The sequence below is a fragment of the Aedes aegypti genome, chromosome 1 (genome assembly GCF_002204515.2).
Source record: "Aedes aegypti strain LVP_AGWG chromosome 1, AaegL5.0 Primary Assembly, whole genome shotgun sequence".
Lineage (NCBI taxonomy): Eukaryota > Metazoa > Arthropoda > Insecta > Diptera > Culicidae > Aedes > Aedes aegypti.
The window spans coordinates 235,808,540-235,819,366 of NC_035107.1; the positions used below are offsets into that span (position 1 = coordinate 235,808,540).

The 10,827-nt window shown below is 39.4% G+C and overlaps 1 protein-coding gene across 1 annotated transcript; it reads left to right on the forward strand.

Annotated features, from left to right (window-relative positions):
* The first annotated feature begins 3,943 nt into the window (after positions 1-3,943).
* Positions 3,944-6,751, forward strand: LOC5564684 (chorion peroxidase). The gene is made up of 4 exons (XM_001648980.3): positions 3,944-4,254; positions 4,328-4,964; positions 5,021-5,911; positions 5,967-6,751. The coding sequence occupies exons 1-4, from the start codon at positions 4,104-4,106 to the stop codon at positions 6,661-6,663; spliced, it is 2,376 nt and encodes a 791-aa protein (XP_001649030.2). The 5' UTR covers positions 3,944-4,103; the 3' UTR covers positions 6,664-6,751.
* Positions 6,752-10,827: the final 4,076 nt, after the last annotated feature.

Here is a 10,827-nt window from a genome sequence, read left to right on the forward strand (position 1 = left end):
TTTTTAACAAGTTCTTTCAATTTTGTAGAAGTGAAATATTTGAAGTTCTCTGTCAATGCTAATTGCTCTTAAGGGAACAAAGTTGCAGCAGACGGATTTTACGCCAACTCGACACGCGATTGGCAGCACCCCTTCAGAATTCAATGAAACTTTCTGGATGTCAAAAGTATGTGAAACTAAGATACTTTGCATACTTTGTTTTTTCAAAATCGATCTAGACTAACATTTGGAAAGGGTCAATTTTTTTTTACTTTTTTTTATAAACCCGTATAACTCAAAAACGGTAAGACCTACAAAAAAGTGTTGTATGGGAGACTGTCGTGAAATTTCCTGACGTTTTAGAGAAAAATATTAAAAAAATAAAAACACATTTTCTACACTGAAAAAAAAATATTCAAAACTTTAAAGTCGATATAAAAAACGGCCACTTCAGATTTTGATCAAAAAGTTTCGTAATTAAATTTACTAAAAGTCGCCCATACATTGCAAATTGGGCATATTTTAGAGAAAAAAGTTTTTCTAACATCGCATTTTTTAAGTCCAAAATTGAATTTTTTTTTCAAAGATTTTGTTTTAAACCGTCAAATATGATCGTGTTTTCAAGTGATAAATGAGTTTGAATCAGAAAATAGATTGTATTTTTTATTGAGAATAGTTAAAAAACGGAATTATACAGTGATTATGTTTTATAAATGAAGGCAATTAATGGACTTCGCCTCTGCCTATGAGGAAATCAACTCCGTCTAACAATCCGACGGATTTTTATGATTCTAAAGGTATCAAAACAGTATTGCAAACATTGAAAAGTTACAACCTTATCCATATCCCATTAAATTCTCTTCTAGAAAAAGTTTTGTGAAAAATAACTTACTAAACGTACCTGCGTTAAACGCCAGATGAATAAGAAATAATGAATATGTTTGTATTGTTATCTACCTAAAAAAAAAGTTGATAAGCTCATAACTCATGATTTTATTTGCAAATAACAGTCTTCTTTTTCACGAAACAAAAAAGACTCCTTAAAACAAGGTTAAATACTGGTAATTAGCGACTTTTCTGAAAATTATAACGCTGCTCAAGGATATCACTGGAATAATTCCCAATTCTAAATTTATCATAAAAAAGATAATAAATTGGAAAATGTTAGTTTTATTATAATACTAGTGGTCCCGGCAAACTTCGTCTTGCCATCAAGTAGGCTGTTGGAAAACGCTTTTGATCGTCCCATATAAAATGACAGTTTCGTTCGCGCTCGTTTTTTCAACTTTCCCGGTGAATATCCTGGGATTTTTATACACACAAACACGTCGGAACCCTTGACGAACAACATTGAGAAAGAATCATTCAAACCCATTGACCCGTTCGTAAGCCATTTCGTGACATACAAACACCATTCCATTTTTATTTATAGAGATATCAGACCCATGACACAATAGCTGACGGGGTTGGTGGTCTGATGGCTACCGCTTCTGCTTCATATGCAGAAGGTCATGGGTTCAATCCCAGGCCCGTCCCTTTCCTCGTACTTTGTAGTTGTATATTTCTCACTTGCTTCTATCTTCCATTCTAAATATATCACACTCAAACTATTCGTTCATAGCAAACGCTAGAACCAGAGACGGACAAGAAACCGTTTCCCTAACGCTTCCTACTTCCACGCGCACGCCTTTCTTACGCCTGATACATAGGCAGTCTGCTAACCACAAAAGCAAACCTCTCTGCCATGCCTTTCCCCCAATCCATACACTCCCGCATGAACTGACGTGGATGCAGTGGAATATACGGTCTACGTGGGAGTCAGTTCAATGCATCATCTATTCCTCCCCCTTCCCCTCATTGGTCTGCATTCTGACGTGGCAGGTGCCATTGTTGCCTAAAAATAGAAGATCACCAGCACTTATACACTGAGGATGCCTGTTAGTCCCAAGCAGTCATTCGGTTGGTTCCTTGTGTAAGTGCAGCTGATCTGGCGATACTGGAGTGCATCCACGGGCGACCAATCAAGCTCAAGCTCAATCTCAGACCCATGACACAATAGCAGTTCAGCTATTTATTTCAAAATTGATAAATTTTGTTAAACAAATCGAAAGTTATTTTTAAGTCAGATGGAGCTGCAGCTCATTATAAAAATAGAAAAAAATTGCCAGCTTATGTAATTTCAAGAAAATACATGGATTGGAAGCAGAGTGGCACTTTTTTGCCACATCCCACGGCAAAGGCCCCTGTGACGCTATTGGTGGCACTCTCAAGCGAATGGCAAAAAAAGCAAGTCTTGCAAAATACTATGGAAACACAATCGCAACTCCGCGAGAACTATTCGACTGGGCAGTGAAACAAACTGATACATGTATCACCAAATTAAATTTCTGTTATATATCTAATGAACAATATGTTAAAATGTCAGAGGAATTGGTGGAATTGTTTGATATGGTTAAAACTGTCCCTGGTACCCAAAAATATCATTGTTTTATGCCTACTAGTGGTACACAAATTGCAGCCAAACGGTATACCAATTCAGAGGATGAACCAAAAATATTCAATTTATTCAGTAAAGCCCAAAAATAATGTAAATATTCATGTGCAGATACTACGTTTTAGGATATAAAGCAATAATAAAAATAAAAACAAACCACGACTTTTTTCATAAGCATAATATTTCCAGACACCTGTTAAGATTGGCTTTGACCAAATAAGAAATTAAATATTATTGTGATATCTTTCCAACCATAAAAAACCCATCGGATTTTAGAAGGAGTTGATTTTCTCATAAGCGGTATGGTGCGAGATCAATTGAATTTAATTTAAAAAAAAAACTGTATAATTCCGTTTTATTTCTTTTAACTACTCCCAATAAAACAAATATAATCTATTTTGTGATTAAAACTCATTTATCACTTGAAAATATGATCATACTAGACGATTTGAAGCAAAATAAAAATTAAATAAAAAGTTCATTTTGGACTTAAAAGTTAGAAAAACTTTTTTTCTCTAAAATATGCCCAATTTGCAATGTATGGACGACTGTTAGTGAATTTAATTACGAAACTTTTTGCTTAAGGATGATCACAATCAGAAGTGGCCGTTTTATTAAATCTACTTTAAAGTTTTGAATATTTTTTTTTTCAGTGTAGAAAATGTGTTCTTATTTTTTCAATATTTTTTTCTCAAACTTCAGGAAATTTCACGACAGTCCCCCATATGCCCAATATGCCCAATTTTCAATGTATGGACGACTTTTAGTAAATTTAATTTCGTAACTTTTTGCTTAAGGATGATCAAAATCTGAAATGGCCGTTTTTTTTAAATCGACTTTGAAGTTTTGAATATTTTTTTTTTCAGTGTAGAAAATGTGTTTTTATTTTTTTAATACTTTTTACTAAAACGTCAGGAAATTTCACGACAGTCCCTCATACAACACTTTTTTGTAGGTCTTAACGTTTTCGAGTTATACGGGTTTATAAAAAAAGATAAAAAAACTTGGACCCTTTCCAAACGTTAGTCTACATCTATTTTGAAAAAAAAAAACAAAGTATGCAAAGTATCTTAGTTTCACATAGTCTTCACACCCAGAAAGTTTCATTGAATTCTGAAGGGCTGCTGCCAATCCCTTTGTCGAGTTGGCGTGAAATCCGTCAGCATCTAAAGTTGAGCATTTTGTATGATAACCGGCTTGCATGTTCTTAAAATCAATGATTTTAGAATTTCAGAGAGTTTCTATTTATAAAACTCGCTCACCTGTAAACTCTTGTTTTATTTGCTATATCATGGTTTTCTGCCAGATGACCCCCATCTCCCCTCTCTCCACACGGGTCACGTTATTTACGAATGATTCCTTTGCTGGACAGAGCTTTTGAAGCAACGGGCGATTTGCAGAGACTGAAGTCTCTATTGGTCTATTGTTTGATAACATTTTCGCCCTGCGGTTGCCTTGTTAACGCGAAACAGCCGAACGAATTGCAGTTGTTCGCGGGAAGGTGAAGGTCAAACAGGTACCGCAGTGTTCGGGTCCTGGGTTCAGATGGTCGTCGCTTGATTTTTTTTTAACTTGAGAGTTAGTCTTTCAAAAGAGCACTCCGTTCTGAGTGTAGATAACGTGATTTTGTATGATGGCGAAGAAAGTACTGCTGTTGAGTCTCTACTCGGCGGTGTTGTCCACGTGGATCGGGTTCGGATATGTGCAGTGTAAACTACCCACTTCAAGGTCTGAAATTCCCAATTTTGATTATACGGTTGCACAACAGCCAGATCAAAGCGGTTAGTATCAGTTTAATGTCATTAGATAAATTTCTACAAATTATAATATCACTCTACTCTTCAATGCCCACAGACGCATGCGAACAAAATGAAGTCTGTATGGCGCCAATTGAATGCATCTTGGACGCCAAAAAGAAAGCCATCTTGAAGCCATGTTCAACTGTGCCCAGCGTCGATGGCATTTGCTGCCCGTCCAGCGAGCATAATGGAACTAGTAGCCGTGTTCAGCAAAGCTCCGAAGAACATGCCGCTGATCACTTGGTACTGCAAGCTATTCACGAAGGTCGTCGCGAGTACGACGAGAAGCTTCGCCTTGAAGATGAACACCGCGCGGTAATGACTGCCAAAGAGAAACCGGAAGCCATGTTCCACCGTATGTTTCTTCCCGGCGGTTTGAAGACCCATGGTAAGGAAGTTGTCGATGCGGAAGAGCAAGCCAATGTTTACGGGCATGTTTTCGCCAGCCGAAAATACGCCGAGTTGACCAATATGACCTTGAAAGAGCGGCAAGGTGATAGGTTTGCGAGAATCCCCAGAGCAATTCGGAAACGCTGTTTGCCACCAGTACCTTGCAACCCACTCTCCCGCTACCGAACCATCGATGGTTCATGCAACAACCCGTTGCCGGACCGCACTAGTTGGGGTATGGAGGGTTATCCTTTTGACCGGGTTTTGGAGCCGGCGTATGAAGATGGCGTGTGGGCACCAAGGTAAGAAAATTAGTTTGTCTTTCTGACTATAGTCTAAAAGAGTATCAATGTTACAGAATCCATTCGGTGACCGGAAACTTGCTGCCCAGTGCCCGAGTAATCTCCGTAGCTCTTTTCCCAGATGAGTACAGACCGGATCCGCGCTTGAACATCTTGTTCATGCAGATGGGCCAGTTCATTTCGCATGACTTCACTCTCAGTCGCGGTTTTACAACGAAGCACGGGCAGGCCATAGAATGCTGTACTCCAAATTGTACGGCGCCGCTTTTTGGACCACATCGTCATTTTGCATGCTTCCCAATCGAAGTTCCTCCAAACGATCCGTTCTACTCCCGGTTCGGAGTCCGCTGTTTGAACTTGGTCCGCATTAGGCTAGCGCAAGGCCCTGAATGTCAACTAGGATATGCCAAGCAAGCCGACCTGGTGACCCACTTTCTCGATGCGTCAACTGTTTACGGTTCGACTAATGACGTAGCAGCAGAACTTCGAGCATTTCAGCAGGGTAGACTAAAGGACTCGTTTCCGAATGGAATAGAGCTGCTTCCATTCGCGAGAAATCGTACAGCTTGTGTTCCTTGGGCTCGGGTATGCTACGAAGGTGGCGACATCCGGACGAACCAGTTGCTTGGCTTAACCATGGTGCACACGTTGTTCATGAGGGAACACAACCGACTAGCTGTAGGCTTGAGTAAGATCAACCCTCACTGGGACGATGAACGGCTATACCAAGAGGCACGTAGGATTCTTATAGCAGAATACCAGAACGTTGTGTACAATGAGTTCTTGCCGATCTTGCTTGGTCATGAGAGGGTGCAACAATTAGGATTAGCAGATCCGTTTGATACGTACACAAATTACTATGATCCTAATCTTCGTCCGATGACGCTTGCTGAGGTTGGGGCTGCTGCCCATCGATACGGACATTCTCTTGTGGAAGGTTTCTTCAGGTTAGTGAGAGCTTTAGAAGGTGTTGGTTGTCCATTTATTAACTCTGATTTTCAGGTTCCTTACCCGGGAATCCCCACCGGAGGACGTATTCATCAAGGATATCTTCAACGATCCCTCCAAAACCCTCGAGCCGAACAGCTTCGACGTCATGATGTTCTCGTTCAATCAGCAGCCAATGGAACAAATGGATCGTTTCCTCACTTACGGTCTAACACGGTTCCTCTTCAAGGAGCGCAAACCATTCGGATCGGATCTGGCATCTCTCAACATTCAACGAGGTCGGGACTTTGCCGTCCGTCCATACAACGATTACCGCGAATGGGCCGGACTAGGTCGAATTACCGACTTTAACCAGTTAGGTGAAGTGGGTGCTCTTCTGGCGCAGGTTTACGAGTCTCCCGATGATGTAGATCTGTGGCCCGGAGGTGTGCTGGAACCTCCAGCGGAAGGTGCCGTAGTGGGTCCAACGTTTGTTGCTCTGTTGTCCGCTGGCTACACTCGTTACAAGCGTGCCGATCGATACTATTTCACCAACGGTCCTGAGGTAAATCCGGGGGCCTTCACTTTGCAACAACTCGGCGAGATAAGGCGTACAACGCTGGCTGGCATAATCTGCGCCAATGCGGATCATAAGGAAGATTTCTACCAGGCCCAGGAAGCTTTAAGGCAGTCCAGCGCAGATAATGTTCCCGTTCCTTGCACCCGCTATGACACCGTGAATTTAGGTCTGTGGCGAGAGGAAGGTTTTTAAATTTGTCGGCTTTAATGTGTAAATGTTCTCAATGATGTAACATTGTCTGAATAATTGTTCTGTTGTTGTGTTTCAAGTGTGTATTTTTGTGTGTGAAAATATGGTTTTCGTTGTTAAATGTTGAACTTGTAAAAAGTGTTGGATGAAAAAAAAAGTAAAATAAAATTTGCTTATCGAACGTTTGCTTACACATTTATCACTGATGAGAGAGAATCACCTTTGGTTTGAGGTGTGATCCATAGCATACTAACGCCTAACATTACTTGATCACTTTAATGTGCGAATTGCATATGCTGATTCATGAGCATGTTCGATCCAAATTTATTAGTAGGGAAATTTTCTTGGAAGTCTATTGGGAATTTTACCTGGTAGGATCTTACAAATCTGTGTTCAGTATTTTTTCATACATTTTACCATTTTTTTTTTCTAAAACTTTTCTAGAATTGGTCTAGAAACTTCTGCGATTCATTCAGCAATGTTTCTTTGAATCCAGATTTTTAATTTGTTGTCCTTCTTTTAGAATTTGTTCAAATTTTCCAAATATTTTAAAAATCTATTTTGAATAATTGTATTCGAAAAACAGCAAATTCGTCAAAGGTTTGTGTGTCAGGAAAATCTCTGAAATCTTTCCCAGATTTTTTTTCCTCGAAAATAACTAGTGTTATTTATGTATGGCTACAAATATTACTTTTTCACTTCAGAAGAATTTCAGGAATCGTTTCAACCCTCTGATACCCAAACATTTTGTATGATGTCCAGTAACAAATAATTCATTAGGCGCCGTCCACAAATTACGTAACGCTCTAGGGGGAGGGGGAGTAGGCCCAAGCGTTACGACACACACAAAATTTTGAAAATTTTCATACAAAAAGCGTTACGAAGGGGGATGAGGTGGTCGAAAAATTTTAGTTTTAGCGTTACGTAATAAATGGATGCCGCCTAAGAGGGATTTCTCCGTATAAAGGTTTAACGAATAACCATTCTGGCGATGTTTCGTGCATAAACGCTAGCGCCATGTGATGAGTAGCGAAACAAACTGTGTCCAAAATAGTGTTTTTACGAACATTTTCAGAAAATTCATATTTGAAAAATTGTCGCTGAAACCAGGCCACAATCGGCACACACTGTTAGAATTTAATTTTTTTGTCACTGATTGCTTGTATTTGCAAAAACTAGAGTGTGGTATTTTCGGTTTTCTCACGCCAGCTAGCTGAACAGTTTGCAAAAAAGCCCATTTTTTTTAAATAAATCTGGCATGTTGTCGACTATTTTTTTGGCCAGGCAACTGGTTAATGCAATAGGCCGGTAGTGCTCCAAGTCCTGCGCTGATTTGGTGTGTTTTGGAATCGGGACAACGAAACTTGTCTTCCAGTTGTGCGCACTGAAAACATCTCTTCGTATTTTATCCAAAATCCATTTCGTAAAACAAGATTTCGTACATATAACGCTATTTCCATTTACTGTATGAATTATTTGTACTTGACAGGATTTCGCGATTCAGCGACTTTACGCGATTCAGTGACTTTACGAAATAATCGTAAGATGTACGATATACAATTTGTAGATGTGCGTTATCGTGTTGTTCGTATTACGAATTGTTTAGTACAGGTCGGACTCGATTATCCGTTTTTTTTTTTGTATGCTGGTCAAAAAATTCGTTTTCTTGTAAAGACCCCTGCTGTTCCTAGAAATAATTTCTGGCTACACCACCGCATCATATAAATGAAACAACAAAAAAAGATAATATTTAAGTTCTTTTATCGAAGATTCCAATTTTTTTCTTAGTGATTCGATTATCCGGAGGATTCGATTATCCGGAGTGAAAAAAAAATCGATACTCCGGATAATCGAGTCCGACCTGTATTACGAAACTGATCGTTTGATCAAGATCACCTCTTCATCTCCATGGTAGTCATGGGTAGAAGTTTCGTTAGTGGAGAGGAATCATAGTTGCATGATCAACATTCACCTTGGTGAGTGAAGTGATTCACACAACCTCAGTTCAATAAATCACCTATCAGTACTAAAATGGGCAAAACGGCTCATTTTAGTGAACGGATCCGATCCGAATCACTCATTTTACTGAACCGGATGTTCTCAACGGTTCAGTGGCTCAGCTGCTCGCAATGGAAGAGCGAACAAAACCGAGCGAACGGGAAAAAGAGCGGTTCACTAACTGTTACGCGACATGCGTCGTATTTTTCGTATTATACATCCGACAAAAATAAGGGCAATCATTTTTTTTGACGTTAACTACGTCTTACGGCAATATACTGGGTGTCAATTGAAAATCTAAAATGTTGAGACCGTCACGAATTTATGTAAGATTTTGTATACTAATAACTCAGCCATTTATCGGTAGATTCCCGACTAGAGGCTTGTAACAAAAATATAATAAAATTTTATCAGAATAGGATATGCATATCATATTAAGATATAATTTTGTTAGGCTCCGTTATCCATAGAACATAATAAAACAGAAATATAACATAATGTGTTTTATTTCCCTTTAAGAAATTTTTATGTTCATTTTTAAATACTTTTTAACAAAATAAATAGATAGTTATATGCATTTCAATAATATACAATATTATCGTATATCAAACAGTATTATAATGTTGATACTTTGTATCAAATATTATAACTTGGTTTGTTATGTTTTTGATAGAATTAAAACACATTTTGTTATATTTATGTTACTATTCATACACTTTTTGTTATAATTTTAGGTATTTTAACAACATCCTGCATCAAGTTTGTAACAACCTATGTTCGAAAAAAACTTATATGTAACATAATAACATATGCTGATATAATTTCGTTATGTACCCTTAGTCGGGTTTTCAATATTTTCCTACCAATCGGTCGGAAATTTATACAACATTTTACTCAAATGGAGAAAACTTTTGATTTTTGACGATGGACTGTCGAAAATTGGGAAAATGTCGACCCCTTTCTTACGCAACGAAACCCACGATTCTTTTGGGCTGGCAAATGCACTATAAAAGCAGACCAATTTCTGCTTCTTCGCGCATTCTTCTTTTGACGTTAACTACATCTTACGGCAATATACTGGGTGTCAATTTAAAATCTAAAATGTTGAGACCGTCACGATATTATGTTAGAGTTTGAACTAAAAGAAGGCTCCCAAGTAATATTTTTAGTTTTTTCATTTACTACAAGCTGTTGTTACCACCATATCGTTAAAACTCATATTAAAACTTATTAGTCTTACCTTAAAAAACCTTTGATAAAACGCCGTTAAGACCGAAAAGGCCCACACTACAGGAGGTTGTTAAGACTATACCTTAAAAACTCTCTCTCTCTCTCTCTCTCTCTCTCTCTCTCTCTCTCTCTCTCTCTCTCTCTCTCTCTCTCTCTCTCTCTCTCTCTCTCTCTCTCTCTCTCTCTCTCTCTCTCTCTCTCTCTCTCTCTCTCTCTCTCTCTCTCTCTCTCTCTCTCTCTCTCTCTCTCTCTCTCTCTCTCTCTCTCTCTCTCTCTCTCTCTCTCTCTCTCTCTCTCTCTCTCTCTCTCTCTCTCTCTCTCTCTCTCTCTCTCTCTCTCTCTCTCTCTCTCTCTCTCTCTCTCTCTCTCTCTCTCTCTCTCTCTCTCTCTCTCTCTCTCTCTCTCTCTCTCTCTCTCTCTCTCTCTCTCTCTCTCTCTCTCTCTCTCTCTCTCTCTCTCTCTCTCTCTCTCTCTCTCTCTCTCTCTCTCTCTCTCTCTCTCTCTCTCTCTCTCTCTCTCTCTCTCTCTCTCTCTCTCTCTCTCTCTCTCTCTCTCTCTCTCTCTCTCTCTCTCTCTCTCTCTCTCTCTCTCTCTCTCTCTCTCTCTCTCTCTCTCTCTCTCTCTCTCTCTCTCTCTCTCTCTCTCTCTCTCTCTCTCTCTCTCTCTCTCTCTCTCTCTCTCTCTCTCTCTCTCTCTCTCTCTCTCTCTCTCTCTCTCTCTCTCTCTCTCTCTCTCTCTCTCTCTCTCTCTCTCTCTCTCTCTCTCTCTCTCTCTCTCTCTCTCTCTCTCTCTCTCTCTCTCTCTCTCTCTCTCTCTCTCTCTCTCTCTCTCTCTCTTCCCGCGGTGGTGTTTTGTTCTTGCCGGTGGTCCATTTTGCCGTGTTCCTAAGTCGTTTGAGGCTAGCTGCCTACGAAAAGGGTCAGTTTGTCTCAGTCACCA

Bases quoted from the DNA above. Each gene is read 5' to 3' on its own strand.
- LOC5564684 (XM_001648980.3), top strand. From the start codon at position 4,104: ATGATGGCGAAGAAAGTACTGCTGTTGAGTCTCTACTCGGCGGTGTTG. The intron at 4,255-4,327 runs GTTAGTATCAGT...CAATGCCCACAG, and splicing joins ACAACAGCCAGATCAAAGCG to ACGCATGCGAACAAAATGAA. The intron at 4,965-5,020 runs GTAAGAAAATTA...TCAATGTTACAG, and splicing joins GATGGCGTGTGGGCACCAAG to AATCCATTCGGTGACCGGAA.